Source organism: Macrobrachium nipponense, chromosome 35 (assembly GCF_015104395.2).
Source record: "Macrobrachium nipponense isolate FS-2020 chromosome 35, ASM1510439v2, whole genome shotgun sequence".
Taxonomy (NCBI): Eukaryota; Metazoa; Arthropoda; class Malacostraca; order Decapoda; family Palaemonidae; genus Macrobrachium; species Macrobrachium nipponense.
Genome location: NC_061096.1, coordinates 14,060,717 through 14,085,716, shown reverse-complemented (window position 1 = coordinate 14,085,716; position 25,000 = coordinate 14,060,717). Strand labels below are relative to the sequence as shown.

General features: G+C 36.2%; 1 protein-coding gene across 1 annotated transcript in view; it reads right to left on the bottom strand.

Moving 5' to 3' along the window:
• LOC135208283 (sialin-like) overlaps positions 1–25,000 on the bottom strand; it is a 141,064-nt gene that overhangs the window by 28,300 nt on the left and 87,764 nt on the right. The window contains exons 6-7 of the mRNA XM_064240386.1: positions 14,869–15,034; positions 2,136–2,326 (exon numbers count right to left, since the gene is read on the bottom strand). Of these exons, the coding sequence (XP_064096456.1) occupies positions 2,136–2,326; positions 14,869–15,034 (357 nt within the window). The remainder of the gene's footprint in view (positions 1–2,135; positions 2,327–14,868; positions 15,035–25,000) is intronic.

Here is a 25,000-nt window from a genome sequence, read left to right as displayed (position 1 = left end):
ACAGACAGTTGAGGCAGGCGGTTAAAAGGATTGGGGAAACATATACAGAATGTTAAAGTTAAGTATATCTTAGTTTTACCAGACCACTGAGCTGATTAACAGGTCTCCTAGGGCTGGCCCGAAGGATTAGATATTTTTACGTAGCTAGGAACCAATTGGTCACCTAGCAACGGGACCTACAGCTTATTGTGGGATCCAAACCACACTATATCGAGTAATGAATTTCTACCACCAGAAATAAATTCCTGTGATTCCGCGTTGGCCGAGCCGGGATTCGAACTTCGGACCACCTGATTGGTAGCCGAGAGACAGACAATGATTGATAGAGGGAAGAATTTAAATGAAGTAATATCACAACTTCTTTCGTCAGTCATTTCAAATTAAGCTTTTATATTTGGGGTTTCGTGCTCGTAAGATCCTCACAGCTAAAGCTTTGCAACCCTCTTACACATTGTTTAATTTGTAAAGATAGATTACTTCTCTGCTAATTAATCATTTTTGATGTACGACAATTTCAAAGTTCTACCTATAAAGCACTTATATTATTTGCGCTCCATTCAAGAACATTATCCCCAATGCCGCGCATGCGTGGTGAGTTTTCCCTTTGGATGTGTCTTAATCTACAATATTTGCTTTATAGCGATAGGAGGCTGTATGATATAGGAAAAATTGTTAAAAGCGATTAGATGTTGTTATGGTAGAAGTGAGATATATGTAAACAGAAGTTATGAGTTCCAATTGAGAGTGGGTCTGAAACAAGGTCGCGTTATGTCTCCTTGGCTGGTCAGCATCTATATGCATAATGTGACATGAGATGCCACAGGGAAGGACAGTTGATGTAGCTGCAGAGTTTTCGAGTAAGAAATAGATTATAACAGGCAGGGAACAGTTGATGTTAGTGACATTCTGGACGTACTTGCAAAAACACGAAGTTCAGTGTAAAATGATCAAGAACAAGGACAAATGGAAAGCAGGGAAGCTGGAGCAGCGAGTGTCAATACGGATGGTGAAAGAATGGAAGTGGTTGGGCTCCTTCAGGAGTATTTGGGAGCGAATATAACGGAAGATGGCAGAGTGAGAGAAAAGGCGAGTCACATATCAGATGAAACAAGAGATGCAGCAATGTGTGTTTGCAAAACACACACTGGGAGCCAAGGAGAGAATATATGACGGGATTGTCGCGCCAGCTCTCTTTTATGAAAGAGAAGTGGGGATGTTGAATGCAAAGGAAAAATAGAAGATTGGAGTATTTTGTGCAGTACATGTATCACAAGAGGAATTGGAAGGGCGCGAAAAGATGTAGAAAAGGTGGTGAAAAAAATAGATCATTGATGTTTTAGATGTTTTTCTAAAAGGGAGACAGTAGACAATGATAGATTGGTGGAAGAGAACGTGATTGGGAATGGTAGTTGGGATGAGGAAAGGAAGTTCTTGAAAAGGTTTGATAGATGGTGTGATACAAGGAACGGGAATGGTGAATGTTGGCAGTGGTGGTATATTCAAGTAAATAAGACGCCGTTTGATTAAATTTTGAAGTCTCTCTCATATAAAAAAGGAAATAGTATCCCCGCTGTGTTTATAGAAGTCGGGTGCCTCGTGAACTAACCTGCAGAGATGTCTACAAAACTGTTAGAATATATATTAATTTAGTAGTGTAACTTCATTGCTAATTCAGTTATACTAAGTAAGAACATAGGTTTAAGTGATACTGAAAAGTGTGTAATTTTGCCATTGTTTTTAATATATTATTCCTATTTTGTTTAATCTGTTGAAGTCATTTTTTAAAATGAAAGTCAACTTGATGGTTAGGGGTTAATCACCATTAGAAACCCATTTTGAATTGCAAATCCCTAAGCACACATAAATTGAGGTGGGTTCTCGTCATGAGTACATACATATGATATGTATATACGCGTATATATATACATATATACATATGTATATACACACACACACACACACACACACACACACACACACATATATATATATATATATATATATATATATATATATATATATATATATATATATAATTATGTATGTATATATGACTGGTGTGTATGCAAGGACTACTAAGCATTTAGAAAGTTGACACTATACACGAATTCCCGGTCTCACCTGCATATTTATACTGTGAACATCTTGGTGGTCTTGCACCGGGAAGTGTCGTCAACATTCAGGCTGCTGTTATCGTGATTGCTCTTATTTCCCGTTCTGTCGACCATTGCCACAATGGCAATCGAAATGACATTTCTCATCATGACCAAGAGAATCACACCTAAGGTTCCAAGAAAGACCATGGAATGGCGGGCTCCCCATTTCTCTGAAATATTAATATTGCAGTAGGATGCAACATTACACACACACACACACACACACACACATATATATATATGTGTGTGTGTGTGTGTGTATGTGTAGCGTGTATGAAAAAGATCTTATATTAGTTAGTATATTTTAGTTTTACCAGACCACTGAGCTGATTAACAGCTCTCCTAGGGTTGACCCGAAGGGTTACATAATTTTGCGTGGCTAGGAACCAATTGGCCACCTAGCAAAGGGACCTACAGCTTATTGTGCGCGAGTGCGAAAACCACTCGTCCAACGAGGAACTAGATCTTATATTAATTCACTGGTTTTCCAGTGGGACGATGGGTAAATCACAAAAATCTCACGGTGGCAAAAGGCTCTATATTTCACGTGAGAGGTTATTGACTGAGTGTTGAAATGGAAATTTATTTCAATTACGTTATCTTTTAAATTCCATGTTTGTTATTAACTGAAAATTGGAAACTTAGATGCATGTTTTGTTAACAGAATTTGCCCATACTGTTTCTTCTCCAGTTTTTTTTTTTATATATATAAAAGACAGAAGTTTCGCCCCATTACAGAGGGTGGTTGTAAAATATTGGAATCTTCCGGTTTCTTCGTTGGTTTATTGCAAGGGAAGAGGAGGCAGACTATTTGCATCCATCCATTTTTCTCGTTTTCTATCGAGGATTTCTTGATGTTTCTAGAAATAAGATTTGCTTGGCCGACACACGGGAGAATGTCTGACGGTTTACGTAGATTTCGGTTGTTGGTTTCTTTTTGTTTCAGACCTTATTTATAGTCTTCTCTCATATTTTTCTCTTGCAGTATCCACGTCGTTTTAACAGTGATACTGTGAGGTAATTGCTTTCAGTAATAACAGTAACCGTGATGTTCCATGTACTTTATGTACTTCTGATTCTAGCGTGGCATAGGTAAGGGGCTAGAGAGTAGGTTTTCATACTCTCTCTCTCTCTCTCTCTCTCTCTCTCTCTCTCTCTCTCTCTCTCTCTGCTCGGTTTAGCAACATCATTTGATGGAGGACCAGAGTTCCATTTCTCCTCGTTTTTTTATCCGTCTTTGGCAAATTATTACTTGCTTCCTATATTTTCTCATTCTCTCTTGTTTCCAGTCTCCTACGTCGTGGTCTCCCTTTTCTGCCATCATTATTTCCTATGATATACTTCTGTTCATTAATATTTCTTTCCCCTTCCCTATTATTCCAGCTTCATAGTCTGTACTTCACTGATTCCTCCACTATTTTTTCTCTTATTCTTCCCTACTATTCCTCTCGGTTCCTTTCATCATTCCTGCTTCCACTATTCTTCGTACTTATCAGAATACGTGTATTCCATTTTTTTTTCTTCATTCTCTTTCTATCGCTCATCTCATCTTCTTATAGTCACTCCTTTGTCTCCATTAATTAAGCGTCTTTTTGAGTTCCCTAATTTTTTTAACATGAAGAATTCTTTGTTTCTTTGTTTGTTTGTTTTTTTCTCTCTCATTTTACTCTCTGCCATGTCTCATTTTCCACGTTTTTTTTCCAATCGCATATTTTGCTCTCCTGTCACTCATCTATATATAACACTAATTTACGTATTACTTTTCTTCGTCGTTTTCCTTCTTTGTCTCGTGTATCCTCTCGAGCTTTTGAAGCTAGGCAATCAGCTGAGAATGTCCCCTCCAAGATACTTGTCATCCTGAACCTGTTCTTACTAAATTTGTATTTCGCTCCAGGGATCTTAAGAAAATTCTGGATAATCTTGACAGCTGGGATGAAGAATATCCTGATGGTTTCTTCCCTCTGTTTTTTTTTATTTCTTTTTTTTTGTAGTTCTTGTTTTGTTGATTAGTAGATTCTATACTTTTGTGTACGTAGTATCCGCAGATGAGCGCAAACTTAGTAATACAGTGCCTGTTCCTAAGAGTGGCACATCTGAGCACTGCCGTAACTACAAGCCAATTTCAATTCTCCCTGTGTTCTCCAAAGTTGCTGAAAAATTTATTTTAGCCACTGTGTAGGTAAGTGGATGTAAAGATCGTTAGCTGATAGTCATTATGTATATAGGAAGCAGTTAGGTTGAGACCTAACATACGTTTTGCAAGAGAACCTTCATAAAGGTTTTGAGTGTAGAGTAATTCAAATACATTTTAGTACTGCTTTCAATTTAGTAAATCACAAGGCACTTATTTTCTATACAAACTTCAGAATCTTGGAGTGGGTGGATGTGTTTTAGGATTACTTCAAGATTTCCATACAGGTAGTCAGCTGCGAATTACTGTTGACGGGATCTTTAGTGAACCAAGACCTATTATGTCTGGAGTTCCACATGGTAGTGCTCTTGATCCACTGTTATTTGTAGTGTATATAAGTGATAAGGTTGTTGGCGTGGAAAGCAAGATTGTTCAATATGCCGATGATGCAACACTTGTTGTAGTAAAGTCTCCCCCAATGAGAAATGATGTTTCCCTCAGCCTCAGTCTGAACGTAGAGCTGATTAGTGAATGGTGTAGTCGGTGGGGTTTGAGGCTGAACTTCAGTATAACGAAAATACTATGGATTAGCAGATCTCGTTCAGATTTTCCACTCCACCCCTTCAGGTGGACGGGACTTTGCTGAGTGAGTCTGAAGCTTTGACTATTCTAGGTATAACTTTTTATTGACTCACATCTTACTTTTGAGAAACAGCTAATGAAATTTTCAGCAAATGCCGCACGAAAATTATGCATAGTTCGTAAAGCCTCATATATTTTTAACGGTGATAAAATTAATGCAACCTGTTGTATGCTATTTGTGCTTCCTTTACTAATATACTGTTCTCCGGTGTGGATATCTGCTTCTGCCAGAAATTTCTCTCTTTTAGATAGGGTGGTTCGTGGTGGTAGGTTTCTGTTCCCTTATTTGGATAATATTAGCATTTATGACTTAGACCGGTGTTGTCCAAACTGGGGTCCGCGTACCCCGGGGGGTACGCAACATAGATCATGAGGGTATGTGAATAAACAAGGAACACACACACACACACACACACAACAGAAACATCCCATCAGTGAACACCAGCCTCACATCTCACATAAAGTTGCGTAAGTAATTTTCAAGCATTTTGTTATTAAATCATTTTTATTTGTGTAATAAATTTTAATTTATTGACCAACACTCCTATAATGCAGTCTTTTCATAATTAATATACTATTTGTATGATTATCCTAAATAAAACCGAGTTTCGTCAGCATGGTAGGCGAGGGGCGGGTGAGGGGGGTACGTAACAGTAGGAGAAGGTAATAAAGGGTACATAGGCGAAAATGTTTGGACAACACTGAGTCTTAGACCATCGACGGATGCTCCCTATTCGTCACTTTTTCATAAGACGTATTTTAACAGGGATCTTACACTTTCACAGTGGATCCCTGTTCCTTCTACCTGACGAGAACAACCAGATTCGCTGAACAGCAGCACCAATATGCAGTCAATGAGCCTCGCTGTAGAACTTCCCAGTTCCAGAGGTCTTTATTCTTTACACCAAAGCATTGAACTGTCGAACAGCCTCCCAGAAGATGTCGTGCATTGGACTTCGGAAATTCAAGCAGAGCTGCAATGTATTACACCCTGCTACTATTCTCCTTGCATTTTAATACATTTTTATCTATTTACTAATTTATTTTTGTATTTTGCAATAAGTGATCTCTTCTTTCTGTATTTCCCTTTACTCTCTGATACCTCTTCCTAATGAACACTATATTCTTTGGAAGCTTGAATTTCAAGTCAGTGTCCCTCGTGGTTTTGATCCATTTGAATATAGGTTTCATCTTCTGACTATTAATAATAGTAATAATAGTATTCTCATTTATTCTCTTGACTCATTTACTGTGGCCCTCGCATTTTGGTTAGTCTTCTATTTGTTCCTTCGTCGTTCTTTAATCCTTCTCTGACTGTCTTGCTGTTTCCTCATTTCCCTTTTTTATCTCCAGATTCTCGTTCCCCTCTCCCCTCTCCATCTTTCCTCCACCATTCTCTCTCCCCCGACGCCCGATAGCCGTGGCCGCCTCTCCTGTCGCGCTCTATCACCCGAGAATGCAATTGGAGGAGAGAGAGAGAGAGAGAGAGAGAGAGAGAGAGAGAGAGAGAGAGGGAGGAAGAAGGTCACCCATCCGTTATGTGCTTGAGCTTCCTTCCAAGCCTCTGCAGGCAAATTTGGTGTGGCTGAATCCCAAGGAAATGGTGATCTGCTTCTATTCTGCAGGATTCCATTGTACGTTCTGCAGGATTTCGTCATATAATCTGCAATATTTCGGCTTCTCTCGTGAAGGATGTCGGTATTTTTTCCTTAGGGTTCTTTCAGATATTCGAGAAGGATTTATAATGTGTGTTCAGAATGGTTGCAGTAATGAATGTATTGGATTCCACTGTGTATTCTGTAGACATCCGTTGTCTGTTATCTAGGCTTCCATCATTTACAGCTAAGTAACTTATTGAATATTTTTTAATATTATATTATACCCTGTGCTCTGTAGTAGTTCCAGCACGTACATTCGTACCTTCAGGATCCCATTATTATTCTTTTGAATTACACGGGAACAACGAGCACAATCGTCTGGATATGATTATCATGCTACGCTTGAATACACTCACACGTGTACATATAGATATGTAATATATATATATATATATATATATATATATAATATATATATACATGTATGTATGTATGTATGTATATTTATATCACATAAGGAAAACCATAGATATAAAGGAAGAGGTGTCATGTACACGCGTTTTGTTAATGAGAAACGTTTCATGTTCCCATCAACACATCATCAGTCTGCAATTGAAATTCATAATCAAAATAAACTTAAAATAAACTTAAAATTTACAATAAAAATTAAAGTATACTCAGAAGTTCGTTAAAATAGAGAATGAGGAGAAAACTACCTATTCAAGAAGACCTTACAGACCTTACAGACCTTACATCTTGTTCGGGTTGCCCCAGGTCCCTCAGTGTGAGGCACCTCTAGTGTCTACCAGAGAGTTGCTAGTACATCTTCCGGTATATTTTGCATCTTCCAATCTTGGATGGTCTGGGATGCAGTTTAGATATTTGTCGAGCTTATTCTTAAACACATCTACGCTCACTCCTGATATATTCCTCAGATGAGCTGGCAACGCATTGAATAGACGCTGCATTATCGATGCTGGTGCGTAGTGGATTAATGTCCTGTGTGCTTTCCTTATTTTTCCTGGTATAGTTTTGGGCACTATTAATCTACCTCTGCTTTCTCTTTCTGATATTTTTAGTTCCATGATATTTTCTGCTATTCCTTCTATCTGTTTCCATGCCTGAATTATCATGTAGCGTTCTCTTCTCTCTTTCTAGACTATATAATTTTAAGAATTGTAGTCTTTCCCAGTAGTCTAGGTCCTTAACTTCTTCTATTCTAGCTGTAAAGGACCTTTGTACACTCTCTATTTGTGCAATATCCTTTTGATAGTGTGGGTACCATATCATATTGCAATATTCAAGTGGACTACGAACATATGTTTTATACAGCATATCATGTGTTCAGCTTTTCTTGTTTTGAAGTGCCGTAACAACATTCCCATTTTTGCTTTACATTTTGCCAACAGAGTTGCTATTTGATCATTGCATAACATGTTCCTATTCATCATCACACCAAGGTCTTTAACTGCTTCCTTATTTGTGATGGTCTCATTATTAGGTCCCTTATATGCATATAGCTTTCTTTCTCTGTCTCCATAATTTATTGATTCAAATTTATCAGAGTTAAATACCATCCTATTTACCTCTGCCCAATCATATACTTTGTTAAGGTCTCTTTGTAGAGCGTTCCTATCTTCATCACAAGTAATTTCTCTGCTTATTCTTGTGTCATCTGCGAAACTACTCACTACCGAATCTTTAACATTATTGTCTATGTCTTCAATCATAATAACAAACAGTATTGCAGCTAACACCGTACCTTGCGGCACACCGGATATTACCTTGGCTTCATCCGATTTCTCGTCGTTTGCAATAACTATCTGTTTTCTGTTGTGTAAAAAATTCTTTTAACCATCTTCCTACTTTATCCACGATATTGTGTTTTCTAATTTTCTTCGCTAATATATTATGGTCTACTTTATCAAAAGCTTTTGCAAGTCTAAATAAACCACATCTGTTTCATTTCCGCTTTTCATATTTTTGAATATGTTTTCACGGTGGACTAACAGTTGGGTTTGTGTACTTTTTCCGGGTACGAAACCATGTTGTCCTTTATTAAACAAATTATTTTTTATTAAAGTTTCATAATATTTTTTCTTCATTACCCTTTCATACACTTTCATAATATGTGATGTTAGACTCACAGGCCTATAATTACTTGCCTCTAGTCTTGATCCACTTTTGAAAGTAGGGGTAATATATGCTAATTTGTGCTCATCATATATCTTGCCTGTATCTACACTTTGTCTTAATAATATTGCAAGTGGCTTTGCGATAGAATGAACTACTTTCTTTAACAAAATAGCAGGAATTCCATCAGGCCCTGCAGCAGCTCCATTTTTAATTTCATTAATAGCCAGCCTGCACAATATCAGCTTCATTAATATCTATGTCAGCTAAATATTCACTATTTTCATCCCTTACTTCTATATCATTATCTTCATTATCTATTCTAGGGTGAATTCTCTCTTATATCGTTCTGCCAGTATGTTGCAAATTTCCTTTTTTTCATTCGTTAATCTCCCTTCAATTCTCAGAGGGCCTATTTCTATTCTTCTTTTATTCATCTTCTTCGCATATGAGTATAATAGTTTGGGGTTTTGCTTGATATTTAATAGGGTTTTTTCTTCCAAGTCCCGTTTTTCATTTTCTTTTGATTGTATAATCTTTTGTTCTGCATTTTCTATCTTACTTTTTAGTTCTATAACTTTCCATGCATTTTTTTCTTTTGCAAGACCTTTTTTCCACTTTCTGATTTTCTGGAACAAGATCCTTCTGTCTCTTGGTATGCATGAATGATGTTTACTTTTCTTCTTCGGTATATATTTTTCCACTATTATCTCCAATATTTTTATATAATATCTCCGTATTTACCCTTATTTGTCATCACTTACGAAAATGTTATCCCAATCTTTGTTTAATTCTTCATTAATTTCTGACCATTTTTATATTTTTACTGTAGAAGTTGTATTTTCCATATCCTTCCCACTTTTTCATTTCTTGCTTATCTCTATTTTCACTTGCTTTGGAATGAACTGTTAATTCTATGACATTATGGTCTGAAATACTCGCATTATAAACTATTATTTCTTTAACATAATTCATCTCGTTCACAAATACTAGGTCTAAAGTATTTTCCTTTCTTGTTGGCAGGTGATTTATTTGTTGAATGTTGTATTCTAGTAGCATATCTAATAGCTTTTCAAATTGCCTCTTATCTTCTGCACTACTATTACTCTCTTTTTTATATGTATAAGTACAACCACAATCTCCTATTCGTTCTTTCCATTCTACGAAAGGAAAGTTGAAGTCACCAGATAGGAGAATAGTCCAGTCCTTGTGATTTCTACATATATCATCCAATTTTTCAATTATTATGTCAAACTCTTTAGTATTAGGAGGTCTATATATTACTATGTTCATCAATTTTTCAGATTCAAATTCTACCGCTATTAGTTCACATTCTGAGTTACTATATTTCTCATATATTTTTCCTTGTTTTTTGTCTTTCCCATATATTGCGGTTCCCCCTTGATTCCTATTTTTTCTATCTGATCTATAAGTTTGGAACCCTTTTATTTGATCATCATTCCCAGTCTCTTGGGAATACCAGGTTTCACTTATATTCATTATATCTATTTTCTTTTCATTTTTGGTGTTAGTTATTCTAAGTACTCTATTTTTCTTTTTGAGTTACTCGTAACTAAACCCTGCGCATTCATCACTATGATGGTTTGCGTGTTTTCTCCTTCATTTAATACTGATAGTAATAAGGATTTTCCCATGTCTCTTTCCTGTTCTGGTATGTTGTTCTTTTTTTCATTTCCAGAAATTCTGACATTAAAAAATCCAACTTTTCCATAATATTTGATCTTCCTTCATCATAATTATTCATTTTGTGTCTGAATCTGCAATTTTCTCCGTTTCTGCAATATCCTCTTGCATAATAAATACAGTTATTATCTCTTGAGTAGAATTTCGGAGCTGATGCTTTGAAATTTTTTTGCTGACACCTCTGCATATCTCATTGGTGGTTTGCTTTTCTCTTTTACCTGATATTCTTGATTTCTCTCTTTATTTGTTTCTTTCTTATTTTGGATTTATTACTTGGTTGGTTATTTATTTGATTATGATTCATGGCTACAGGGTGCATATATTTGCATTTTTGTCGAACTTACATCCTTTTCCTTCTTTTAGGTTTTTTACATATTTTTGGATGCAGATCTCTGCAATCATCCCCATATCCATCTAAGTATGCACATTTACCATATATTTCATAGTTTTGACATATCTTAGGATGTTTGTGTAGTAACATCTTTCTCCAAATCTGCAATTCCCTCTTTTCAAAAGGTTGCAGATTTTGTCTTTCTTGTCTATTTTTTCCTCTTTCCCGTCATTGTATAGATCTGGGTAGAGCCTCTTCGGGATTTGCTTTCTGTTGTCGTATCGTAATTTATTTCTTCGTAGGTATGCTGCTTTTATTGCCTCATATGTAGTATCAATGAGTATCTCTGCATCCATACTTTTATCTTGTTCTTTGTTTTCCTTATTTTTTCTGTCATTTCATTTTTGTTTACTTCTCTTCCGTTTTTCCTCTCTTCTTCTTCTTCTTCTTCCTCTTCCTCTTCTTCTTCATCCTCAACTATTTGTACATTCAATCTTGATTTAATAACATTGTCTATCCATGATAGACATGTTGAACAAAAAATTCTTGTATCTTTTCTCAAATCTTGTATTACCTCAGCACACTGTGGATGGGTCGGAATGTTGCATGCAGCACATTTTCTGATTAGGTTTTGTGGATTGACTATGCTATACCAAACCTTACACAGTTTGCATGCTTTTGGCATTCTTTTTCCTAATGCATCAATTAGTATATTCACAAGATTCACCTTATTCATTTTCTTTGTCGGAATATGTTGGTTTATGTATATTTTCTTTATGAGTCTCTTGACCACTTGGATTTTATTTGGAACTTCTTCAATTATTTTCAAGATGTTTTCATTAGATTTGTTCCAGTTTGAAGGATTATATCCTTCTAATATATCTATGAATGCTTTTGTATCTTTTTGGTTAGGACTGTTGCTGATTTCATAGATGAGAAATGCCAGTTCCCTTCCTGCTACCTCATCGTATTGTGAATCTGCTAAGCACGCCAAATTACGCCACCTTTTCCCGCAGTTGGAACTTACTGCCATCTTGTTCTGATTTATAGTATTACACTTGATAAACTAACTTAGAAGACGCTTTATCCTACTATTTTCACACTAATCTTATCACCGATAGTTCACGAACACTTCTAGATATTTCTCAAATTCTAGTCGTATGTTAAACTTGTGATATCTGTTGATTATTGTGACTTCACGCGGGTACGTCTCACCAAGCAAGATGGCTACTGAGGGAGAAAGAGCCGAGTGACTAAAAAACGGTAAGGTTTGCACATAACCTAAACCTGACGAGAGAGAGAGAGAGAGAGAGAGAGGAGGTGTTGGAGTTTAAACTAGGTGATAGGTGCTTAATAAACAATGACTCAAGGGTAGTTAGGTGGGTAGTTTGCTTTGTGTTGCCAATAATAGAGAAATGTTTCTTTTCGATGGTGATTTTACAACTCTTTGCATGTGTTCATATATTAGAGAACTCGGGATTAGAGATTCTGCACCCATTTCTGTAACTCAATCGCAAACGGCTGTAATACCGAATTTGTAACAGTCTACGTGAAGAACCAACATAAATATCAAGACGTCTTGGGCATTCAAATTAATATATAATATGTAATTTGTCCTTGTAATTAAAAAATCCTCCATTTTTTGTGGCTTCATTGGAATGAGATTAAGTTCCAAAAAACCAAATTTCTTTTCAATAATATTTTTAAATTTCAGACGTAAACTATCTGAATGAATAAATGGGATGGGTGCATACATTGTCAGTTTTGGTACATTAAAATTAAGAGCGGGTGCTGACAGATATTTCGCTAACAATTTACTAATGATGTTAAAAACCAACTTTTTGGGAAGTGAGTTTTTTACAAAATATTCTAAAAGAAACTTCAAGGTGGAAGGAAAGCCAATCAGATGTGCACCGAAGGGCCCTAAACACCAGAGTAGAGATAGTATTAATGATAAAATTGCGAAAACACGAGCTAAAAAAAAGTTATTCCTGAGCCCAGTGAAGATACTCTTTTAAAAAACACTTGTGTTGAAGTGGTGGTCTCCTCTAGTTATTTTTATATCCAAGAAGGCAAGGATGTCATCTTTCTCATTTTCCAAAGTAAAATTCAGATAGTTTACGTTTGAAAGTTGAAGATATTATTGAAAAGGAATTTGTTTTTTAAAATTTAATTTCATTCCCATGAGTCCACAAAAAATTGAAGGGTTTTTTAATTACAAGGACAAATTACTGGACTTCATAAATTCCAGTATTATATGTTAATTTGAATGCCCAAGATGTCTTAGTATTCATGTTGGTTCTTCACGTAGACTGTTACAAATCCGGTGCTACAGCCATTTGGGATCAAGTTACAGAACTGGGTCCAGAATCTCTAATCCCGAGTTCTCTAATATATGAACACATGCAAAGAGTTGTAAAATTACCATCGAAAATAAACATTTCTCTATTATTGGCACCACAAAACAAACTACCCACCTAATTACCACAAAACAAACTACCCACCTAACTACTCTTGAGTCATTGTTTATTATGCACCTTTCACCTAGTTTTAAACTCCAACACCCTCGTCATCTCCTCTCTTTGGCGTGAGGTTTACGTTGTGTGCAGACCTTACATTTTCAGTCACTCATCTCTTTCTTTCTTCTTGAATGGGTAGCTTTCTCCTCATTCTCTATAATAACGTTCTGAGTATATTTTAATTTTCATTGTATTTATTAAGTTTATTTTTAAGTTTATTTTGATTATGAATATCAATTGCAGACTGATGATGTGTTGATGACAACATGAAACGTTTTTTATTAATAAAACGCGTGTATATGACTCTCGTCTGATCGGACACCTCTTCCTTTATATATATTAATAAATATATAAGTATACTATACATATTATATTTATGTTTGTGTGTATATGGGTGTGTGTGCATAGTGCAAACACTCGTGTGTGGGTGGTGTTGCAGCTCAGTGGTAAGAGATTTTGGTCCAACCTCGTGATGCCATCTGTAAATTGGAACATTTCTGAAAGTGATATACGTACTCAAATGTGCATACATACCCTGATTGATTATGTTTGACTTTTGAAAATACATCATTACAGGAAAGTTTTTATTTTTTTATTTTTACTTTTACAGTCGTTACTAGCAACAGGTTCATTAGGTTATGTAAAGCATTTTACCAAGTCAGAAATGTTGATTACTAGTAGTGCGCACTCGTTTCGAAAAACCGCCATACCATAACATTAAAACTATAATTTATTTAATCGAAAGGTCATTCCGTATGTAATGGTTTTTTGTAGTAAATTGTAAAGCAAAATCAGGGGCAGCTTGCGTTAAAACAGGTTTGTGAAGATACTAAAAGTTTACGGCAGAAACCCTCTTTAGTCACATGAATAAGTCACTATTTTTGTAAAGACTTTTCATTGTACTGCACCATAATTTATGACAACCAGGGAAAACATGACTCCCCTACAGGGTCTACAGACATAAACCTCTCTCTCTCTCTCTCTCTCTCTCTCTCTCTCTCATAATGAGGGTCAAATTAAAGTTGCCTAGTGATGAAAGCGATACTCCATATAGATTCAAAAGACCTCATCCAAACATGCCAGAGAAACAAGTGATTTTTATGAACGTCAGCTACAACTTGGCTTTATTCAGTCTTGGTTTCCTTCCTGTCTGTGAATGATAGTGGATTCTTAGACCAGACCATTGGTATCTCAAACATCTGGTATACATTGTGTTGTTGTGTGATAACACCTATTAAGCTGGAAGAAAATTTCACTTAAAGAGACCTTTCAAATGGAAAGAATTTCGTCATGGGTAAAATTCTTGTCAGTGTCGCCTTTGACAATTCTTTGTTTTTCAATATACCATGAAGTAAACAATATAATTCTATTTCTAAAAACATTCAGTTGTAAAGTAGACCCCAAGCGTGACTCGGTAAATTCTCTCTCTCTCTCTCTCTCTCAATGTTCCAAAGGTCTGGGCGGGCTTTTGACCTTTTGTCTTAAGTCTCATGACTCACAAATCAATAGCAAAGACAACAACAACAAGAGGACGCGCCGAACATCGTGGTTGTTCTCTCCGCCGCGAGAACATTACATCAAGAAATAGTTGGAGATGGAAAACGTCATCCTTGATTGAGCTTCTTGGCATCTCTCTTAACCGACTTTGACATACCATTCGGATATTTGGTAGTTTCTTCGTCCTCTTCTCCTTCCTCTTTCTCCTCCTCCTCCTCTTCTCCTTCGCATCGCAAGGGCCGGTCAACGACTGGAATGAAATCCACGGAAGCGTGGATGGAAGTGGTGGAAGCTATGGTTCGCATGGTGCCATTCCAGGGCTGCTGGAAGAGAGGAGAAGAAAAATTAAGGAGAATTTCATGGCGCCATTTCTGCTGTCTGGGGAGGAAAATAAAATGGGTGGAAATTGAATAATAAAGACATGAACAGAAATTATTTTGATATTGTTTCTTTGCGGTAGAGGCGGCATATAATTAAAATGGGCATCTCATGCATATAATTAAAGTATATATCCCGCACATTTTACTATTAACTTACAAATAAACCGTACAGAAAAATTTCTTGTACGATTGGCGTTTTCTGCAAGTATCTTGTTTAAGAGATTTTACGAGGCAGCAAAGTATTTGGCGGATTACTGTATATATACATATATATATATATATATATATATATATATATATATATATATATATATATATATATATATATATATTTATTTATATATATATATTGTATGTATATATATTAGTTGTGTGTATATACACATATTCTAACATAAAGATAGGGACAAGCAGTATACGTGCATTGTCATGCTAAAGTGCGTGATTGTGTCTTGTTCGCGTATTGACGTCCATTATATTCTCGACGAAGTTCTTACGGGTTGTACTGACACCGCAGGGACATGAATGTTTTCGTTTCCAAGAAAAGTTGATATGATGCTCAAATGTTCAACTCTGGATATTACAGAAACATGAAAGGAGTTGAAGTGGATAGCGGTAACGTTAGTATTAGGTCCTTGCTTTTGCTTGCACTTAAGTTTCACTTCCTGTTTGTGTCCTCAGGCACGCGCGTACACGCACTTACATACGCAGATTCGACACTTCTGAATCCTGAAATAAGTAATACCAACTGTCACGTCTACTGTTGACCTAATATTTCAAATTCAGCAGCTCCCAAATCTCTGTTGTTTTGGCATTTACTCGTTCGTATTTTGTGCCAGGAAACTTCGGATGATTAGTGCATCTATGGTCGTGATAAAAAATTATATAAACGGGTTCAGTTCAGTCCAGATGCCACTATATAAAGCAAATGTCACTAGGCAAACTCTTTTTAAACGCTTTTGACGATGTTTCTTATGAAGAACTTCGACAGTGTCCCCTATGAAAGATAAACTCCCCTGGAACCTCATCAGACAGTTTTCTTATTTTGTTTTGCGAATGCCAACTTTTGTTTGAACATGCCACGAAGTTTCTGATTGCGAGAAGATTTATCAGTTTACTCTCCCGATGGCTGTAAACAATTGACGGCAGCTCTGGGTTTTTGTCCCGTCGTTTTGTTTCACTGGTTTCAACGCTCTCTCCTGGCGGACAACTTAAGGAATGGAAGGTGTTTTTCCATCCTAATATGTAATATATCTTGGCATTACAAGAGTCACAGGGTTTGGTGTTGTGTTGTAATCATGAGGATTCTTAACAAAAATTGTTTTCGATAATGTCATTTTTAGTTTTGTCTACAATCGCATTGTTGCCTCCGAGTACTATTCCACGGTGGAACATTATTTGGAGCTATTTTAGCTAAAGATTTATCTAATTCTATTTCATATTAGATTTTATTCGCTAAACACACACACACACACACACACACACACATATATATATATATATATATATATCTATATATATATATTTAGATATACATAATATATATATAGATATATAGATATAACATATATAGATAAATATAAAATATATATATATATATATATATATATATATATATATAAATGTGTGTGTGTGTGTATGTTTGTGTGTATACATTATGATTCTGTAAAACCCACTGAAGTTTTAAAACTCTGTCTTTTCTAATATTGGTTCGAGCACGGTTTCAGAGTGGAATTTTCTTTAACTGTTACATTTATTATGTATATTTTGAAGAAGAAAGTTTGATTCGGTCATGAAGTTATTGACCTAATTTTGCTAAACGGTGTTTATGATTACTGAAACGTGACAGGTTTTCTTATTTGATGAAAGTTGGCTTTTAGACTGAAAGTTGGTTGTTGAGACTGAAATCGAACGTTTGTTAATCAGTGGTTATGTAATTTATCGTAATTTCGAGATAAACTGCCCTGGGTTATACCTGTGCACATAATATTATGTATGTGTACCTGAAGGAGGATCCACGTAGTTCTCATAGTGATTTACAGTTTGATGACGATATCCAATTTTATAGGTAACGAGCTGGCCACTCATCAGAATGTGTTACTGACCCAACCTTGGATTCCCGTCTAATGATTGGTATGAATGTTGCACGATTTCTTGGCAGTACATGAAAATAGCGGCAATGTGATCCTTTTTTTAGTCCAAACACCCAAGGTCCGTCTGTACTTGCACCATGGTTCCTGTTATTTACGTCTACCACGACTGTATTTACGGTGGCCCGCGAAACGTGCTTCATCTATTTGCATCGGATTCTCTTGGGTACCAATCATCAGACCTCTAGTACGATGTGACGCAATAACTCCACAAACCTCCCGATACATCTACAGTAACAGTATTAGGTGATTTTCCTGTTAAAGTTATTGTAGTATCGCTATGGATATCCATGACAAAAAGATACACCAGTTCCAAAATTTCACATAAGCTTAAGTAAATGTTTATCTTGCCATTTAAATCTGTGTAGTGGAAAAACTCATTTCCGTTACGAATTGATCTTGCAGTCTGACAACCTCTACAAGGTCTTAGATATTCTAAACACTGGTCGGAATTCACCTCCGCGGTCACGTTTCCGTTTTTCTTGCAATTACAGAGCCACATTTATGACAACGATCTGTGTCGTGTTCTTCTTCATCAAGTAGATCGCGCTCTTTCAAAAATGAAAATGCTTTGTCCTCACTCGGTATCACTCTGCGATAAAATTCTTTGATCTTCATGGTGGGCTTTCCAGTTTTTAGATGAATGAAAAATGATTTATCTAGTCCCGAGGTAGTTTGTTTGTTGAAGTAAAGAAATCAACTATGTTGTAAAATTTCTTAAAAGGAAGTTAGGTTGCTCGTTACCCATAAAATTACCTCAAAGGTAAATAGCTCTCTTAACGGTAGACCGCATTCTCATTTCTGTACAGATCGATTGTGGTTGTAGACCGCATACTATAAGAGCACCAAAATATTTTTATCCACAAAGTGTTATTTCATCGTTTGTCAGTTCTTTTAATAATTTTCTGAATTTAGTATTTTTCTCGCGACTCATTCCCTTAAGAACTGCTTCAAGTTCGAATAATCCTGTTCCCTTTTGAGAGACTTCCTCTCTGAACTCTGCAAAATCTATTAAGGGATTCATAGCCGATGAAACACGGTTTTTCGGCAACACCTTTTTATCAAAGAATCGGATAAAGATGAAAGTTGGCAAGTGTATATTTTATAACCCTACCTAATTTTTGCAAGCATTATTTAGTACCCAAGTTCAATAGTCCTGGTACTTGTCAGAGTAAAAGTGAGTAAATAGTGACGTTAACCTATGACGTCATGAGGCTCTACCCATAGGTGAAGAGAAGTTTACATATGGGGAAAATATCTCCTCCCTGTGGCTCTGCCCACTTGCAATTGACATTCACTAATTGATATTAGTACCCATCTTAGGCTTCAGGAATATCAATGATGGCAAGCCGGGTTTGTCATCATCCCCTTGATTGCATTATCATTCTCAATCATTTTACTTATTATTATTATTATTATTATTATTATTATTATTATTATTATTATTATTATTATTATTATTATTATTATTTTGTGGAGGTTTCACCACAACTTCCACAGTAGTTGTTGGGACCAACACCAAGAGAGACAAGGTCTACCCAGTTGGGTGGAGGCGCCTCCCACCAGGGGTAACTAAGTAGGCGATGACGTATTTTTGAGGTACCTGCTCATCGCGACAATTTTCCTGCTGACGCAATAAAAAGGTAGACATAGCTCCACCTACATGGGAGGATTTGAGGGGAAGTGAGCAGACCTTGGAATTCTTCCATTTTCTTGGTATTGTTTCTACTTGACAAATAATTCAGTGTATGTAATTCATCCACATAATAAACCAGTCTTTAGCTCATTTATTAGATCTACGTCTGTTCACGGTGGGAATACGAAAAGACAATCCGTTTTGTTTTACCTCAGGTTTCGATGCTATATCCTTCCATTTTTCACAGCACGAGATGAGTATTGCCAAGTATTAATTACCTATTACTGAAATGATTACCTATTCACGCTTTAGTAAATCTTGCCACGGGTCTTCTCGCTTGTATACACAGTGGCAAGCCGTAAAACAAATGCAAGCTTGCAACCACGGGGACAGTTCCAAATCCTGCTGGCCATTTGTTGAAGCCTAGGCTGTGTTAGTGACTGACACTGACTGCCTACCGGGAGGATGGGCGGAGCCTCATGACGTCATATCGTGTTTACGTCATGTATGGTTTTTGGATCATTTTTTGTGATTTTCTCTGTTCCGCCATCGGCGACTTCATTTTACTCTATAGCTATCAAAACTATCGAGCTTTGGTACTTAATAATACTTGCAAAAACTAGGTAGGGTTATAAATACACTTGCCAACTTTCACCTTCATCCGATGCTGTGACTAAAACGTGTTGCCGAAAAACCGTGTTTCATCTGCTCTGAATCCCTTTGTAGGCACCATTTTTAGTCTCCCCGAAAAGAGTCGTTTTTTCTTCAATCTCTTCATTTGTTAGTTTTCCGTCGTAACTAATATTCTATATATGGAAAATATAAGGAATATTAGTCGTGACATGCATGGGTTGTCTTGCGCCACACTTAAAAAGAAATGCAAAATAAGCGCTTTTAACTTTGTCCTGAATCATTGTAATTACAGCATAAGATCATCATAAATAGTTAAAACCTTTCGTATTGGATTTGCACAAGCACTTTTATGTTCGCATTTTGTTGTTTTCATTAGTGCATTTATTGGAAAGACGTAAATGTGAATTTACATTTGAGAAACACACTGCAGTCGTTTTGTTCTTTTCTTCTGCTTAGTCACCATTCCAGCATCAATCTACTCAAGTTGGCTGAAAAATTTCAAAATAATTCATGCAGACATTGTCAAAATAGCAAGACGGTTATTTCCAAAGGTTTTTCTAAATCGCTGCTTGAGTGAAAACTGAAAATAAACATGAAAACTCACGGTGGCAAAACACTTCATAGCTGAGCGAATGTTCGTCGGCAGAGAGTCTACCTGGCAATTACATTACCCAACTGTGTTAAGTAGGCTGTTAAATCTTACCACGAAAGCCTTTTGAGATCTCAAGGAATTCATGGAGTGAAGAGAGAGAGAGAGAGGGAGAGAGAGAGAGAGAGAGAGAGAGAGAGAGAGAGAGAGAGAGAGAGAGAGAGAGAGAGAGAGAGAGAGGAATATTTCATTCTGCTTATGTAATACTTGATTATCATACATATCTTTAATGTAGTATATAGTTTTCTTTATTGTTGATTACAAATTAGGTCTATTTTTTCTTTTTTTAGTGATACCTACTTTCTGTGTCCCATGTTGATCATAAATATGTTCGTTATGATTCGAATATGATAAGCATATACTGTCGCTGTGTTAATACCGATTTTGACGAGAGCTTGTTTCAGTTACAAAATAAGAAGGAAAGTTGTCGAACGAACTGTCTCCGCAATTATGGTATTATTTAGACGCGCAGTACAGCAACTGCTCTACCTCGCCGAAGCGTTGCAACTGACCGACGTTACGAGTCAATTACTCATCGCAAAAAAGATTGCAGAGAAGCTTGCAACAACCATCTCATGGCGGCAATATAGGTTGATGTGCAATAGAATGTGGGGATAAGCCGAACCTCCAGAAATAGTCCGCATACCTGGTGTATTCAATAACCAGAATGTTTGAAGATGTTAGACTGAATAATTCATTACTTAAAATACTGATGGACAAAAAATGCCAACTTCTATTTTACTCGCGGGAGGTTTAATGGAAAGTAAATTGTGAGAAAACCGAAATCCAGAAGACACTGGAACGACAGACGAAGGAAAACCATTTCAAATCAAGGTTGACAAGTAAAGTCACGAAAGGTACAGGGGAGATCAGATCCCCGCAGAACACCATGACAAATGGAAATGAAGCAAATGCGCTTCCCTCAGCAACAACAGGTGTAAGAAGGCATTCAAAGTTTTAATTCCTCGCTGCCATTTGCGCTAGAGCAAAGCTATGAATTTCAGCAGAGACAAAGTTTAAACATCTGCAGCTTATCTGTAGACAGTATACTGACGAGGTCAAAAAAGAAAAGAAAAAAAAAAAAAGCCCCGCTTTATGGGGCCAGCTGGGTCAGTGCACGTCACGTGGCGCCCTTACTAAAGGGTGTTTGCAGAGACCCTTCTTCTCTGAGCGACAGCCCCAATTTTTTGCCTTTTACTTAACCACCATTCCTCCGGCTTCCTTTCTTCAGTCTTGCTGCCCTGCCTCTGTAACAATAACTTCTTATTGCAAATGTGGGGTTTTCCCCCCTTTTCCACCCTTAGGCCACTGCCATTCGTCTCCTATCTTCTGGATCGCTTTATCTTACTTTTGAAATACTCGTGCCCTAGTCCTTTGCCATGTCTTGAAATTAAATAAACAATAAAAGGGCATCTCCTCTAAAAGGCGTCCATAGGACGTTAGTATGAGATGGTCAAGTGGTCACCCATCCAGACTAGGAGCATGGTTGACTAAAATGTAACATCAAACATCAGTTTTAAACACATACATTGAGTATGAAGTAATACGCAATAGTTTTTTATTTATTTAAGCGTCACATTGTTCAAGGGATCAAAATGGCATGTGACCGGGATTTGAATGCCACTTAGAGAGAGTTAAAAGGTTACTGTAGAAGCCCACATAAGTATAAGGAATTTATGTGGACATGCTTCTTAGAATCTCTAGTGCACCATGTGTATTTTAATGTAATGAATAACTGTTGGAAAAGGTAGGAGGTGTTTGCTCTCTAGTTTTTTTTGTTTTTGTAAATGAAATAACACGAGTTAGATCAGTACTGTTGTTTTCGTCGTATATCTTTTGTCTACGAGTATGAAATGTCTCTGTTCTGGGAAGACATCCTATCTGTTAAGAGATAGCTTGAAACTCCTTTAGCGCAAAAATTTCATATTTTCCAAGATATTTGGTTGCTCGGTTCTTTGTACCCATGGGCTAATTGTTATGTGCAGAAGGCTAAAATTTTATTTTATTTTATATTAAAACTATTATTTTCCCATTTTTTGCGTTAGTTGTTAGGTTTACAAGCTGATGTACAGAAAAATGACATCTTGCAGTAGAAATTATTTAAACGCGGAAATCTCTTCAAAAAGAAATTTTCCAAACGCTGAACATTAAAAGAAGTTTATGTAGGAGCTGTGGTGTGTGTGTGGTTTTTAATCCCTTTCTTCTCGCTCCCCAAACGTCGCAAGTGCAAATGATAATATGATTCTGGAAAGAATTAGAATACTAATGCGGTTGGAAACAGCCCAGAAATCTGGCATATCATTCTTCCCGTCAGAATAGAGAATAACGTGTATATGAATACATCTCTCTCTCTCTCTCTCTCTCTCTCTCTCTCTCTCTCTCTCTCTTTTATTCCTCGTTGTTACGTGCTCGCCTATCAATTCGGTAGTCCGAGGTTCGATTCTCCGCTCTGCCAACGTGGAACCAGAGGAATGTATTTCTGGTAATTAGAAATTCATTTCTCGATCTGGTGATTAGAAATTCATTTCTCGATATATAATGTGGTTCGGATGATCCCTCAATAAGCTGTAGGTTTCCGTTCGTAAGTAACCAATTGGTTCCTGACCACGTAAAAATATCTGATCCTTCAGGCCAGCCTAGGAGAGCTGTTAATCAGCTCAGTGGTCTGGTTAAGCTAAGATTTACTTAATATCTCTCTATCTCGCTCACTCTCTCTCTCTCTCTCTAGCTTCGTAGCTTTGTGATCGCTCGTTTAGCTGACAACTGGAAGCTCGTTGTTCGAATCTCAAGCCGGGCGGGAAAAACCGAATGTTTTTTTTTTTTCCTAATCAGTGTACTAAATTGTTAGGGTTTTCACAAAGAAAAGAAGTGAGAAAAATAATTATAAAAATGAAATGCCATCAAAATGAGCTCTCTCTCTCTCTCTCTCTCTCTCTCTCTCTCTCTCTCTCTCTCTCTCTCTCTCTCTCTCTCTCTCTGTACGTAATATATATATATATATATATATATATATATATATATATATATATATATAATATATATATATATATATATATATATATATATATATATAGTATATATATATATATATATATATATATATTATATATATATATATATAAAGTGTATTGAATTATAATTACGTAATTACGTAGGCACAACCGCATCTTCATATACGCGTGTGTTTTTTTTAATCTGTGCTAATGACGAAGATTTAAGTACCATCAAGTGATGAATTAGTCGCTGATATCCGTAACTTTGTCTCTTGGCTGTTAATTCTGGACAAGTCCTAAACCGCACGCTATTAAAAAGACGTTATTTTGAGAGTGAGCTGATTTTTGTCATCGGCAACCTGGGTTCTTCCCTTTTTGAGCTGTCCTTAACAATCTACCGAGGAACCAGTAGGTTCACTGTTGTGCCGTCAAATATTTTGTGCAAAAGAGTAATTGTGTAATACGGTGCTGAATAAAATGTACATTTAAGTAACGAATAATTCAAGTATTTTCCAGCAATGTGTCTTTGGCAAACTTGGCGTTAAAATGTTTTTGAGGGGGGATAAAAGAAAGTAGTGACTATACTATTAGTGCACAGGTTTGAGACTGTTTCCTTTGAAAATGTATTAGGTTGTAATTAGTGATAATTCTTTAGACACCTCTCAACCTGTCATTACATTATATGTGAAATATCATATTGTCCATCACTTCACACTGTAGATACATATTCACCTGTGAAAAGTATGAGAACGTTTATCTTTTTTAGCAAATTTTATTTTTCTCATTATAAATATAGTTGTTTCCTTTTTATAATTCATTCATGACTGGCGCCTTTATATGAAATGTCTTTGTCACTTGAGCATTTTGCTGTTCTGTATTACACACTTTTGTCGGGAAGTCAGGTTATAGAAGACAAAAATAAAGATAGTTAAGAGTCCTTTCACGCACAGCAAGGAGTTGTGTGTTTTACCACCCTAGCAAATTATGGGGAAATATATTAGGCTTATTGGCTGCCATTCTTTGTTTTAGTTACAGAAAAAAAGAGCAAATCGACTGCACTTCATCTTTTCTGCTGGAGTGTGGTAATATTGCGCCATTGCCTTAGTTTTCAGGCTTATTTTCTTCATGTGTTATCTTTTTATGTGCTTATTTATTTACATTTAATATTATTTATTTGGTTTTCTGGCTGTTTTGTGGCATAATTTTTTTTGGACAAGTTAATAGGTCTTGTTACCTGTCATTGTTCTCTTTTTATAACGTTAATGATAATTAAACTTACGTAAAGTATGAAAATATAGCAATGTGTTGACAGATTCAGACCCTGCAGTAGATTACACACTGCCCTCTTATTTCCTCAGGGAAAGGTTAACAACTGTCCATATATTGATTAATTCGAGACTCGTATTAGTTAGATGTAACTGAAAGTGATAAACGTAAAGGATATCCCATGAAATAGGATTTCTAGATGGGTGTAAGAAAACGACTCATTGCATTGTAAAGAAAATGTTGCATAAGTGCCAGTGTACATCATTTATAGCAGGTGTAAGTAACTAAATATTCTCTAATAGCATTACCAAAATAAGAAGAAATCTTTAAAATCTGCCTTATCGTGATTTTAATGAGATTATGGATTACTTTTACTGCAGGTTACTTTATAGATGTTAAGAAGTGACTTACGTTTTTGGATTTATGATAATTCCTTAGGCAGTATTAAGTATCGGATGTCAAACAGCAAAACTTATATTCAAGGGAATTTTTTAAAGTAAGTAAATATCTTATTTATCATACAGTTTTCATCAACGTTTTAGACGATCAGGGATTTTCCGCACGATCCGACAGTCCTTTGAA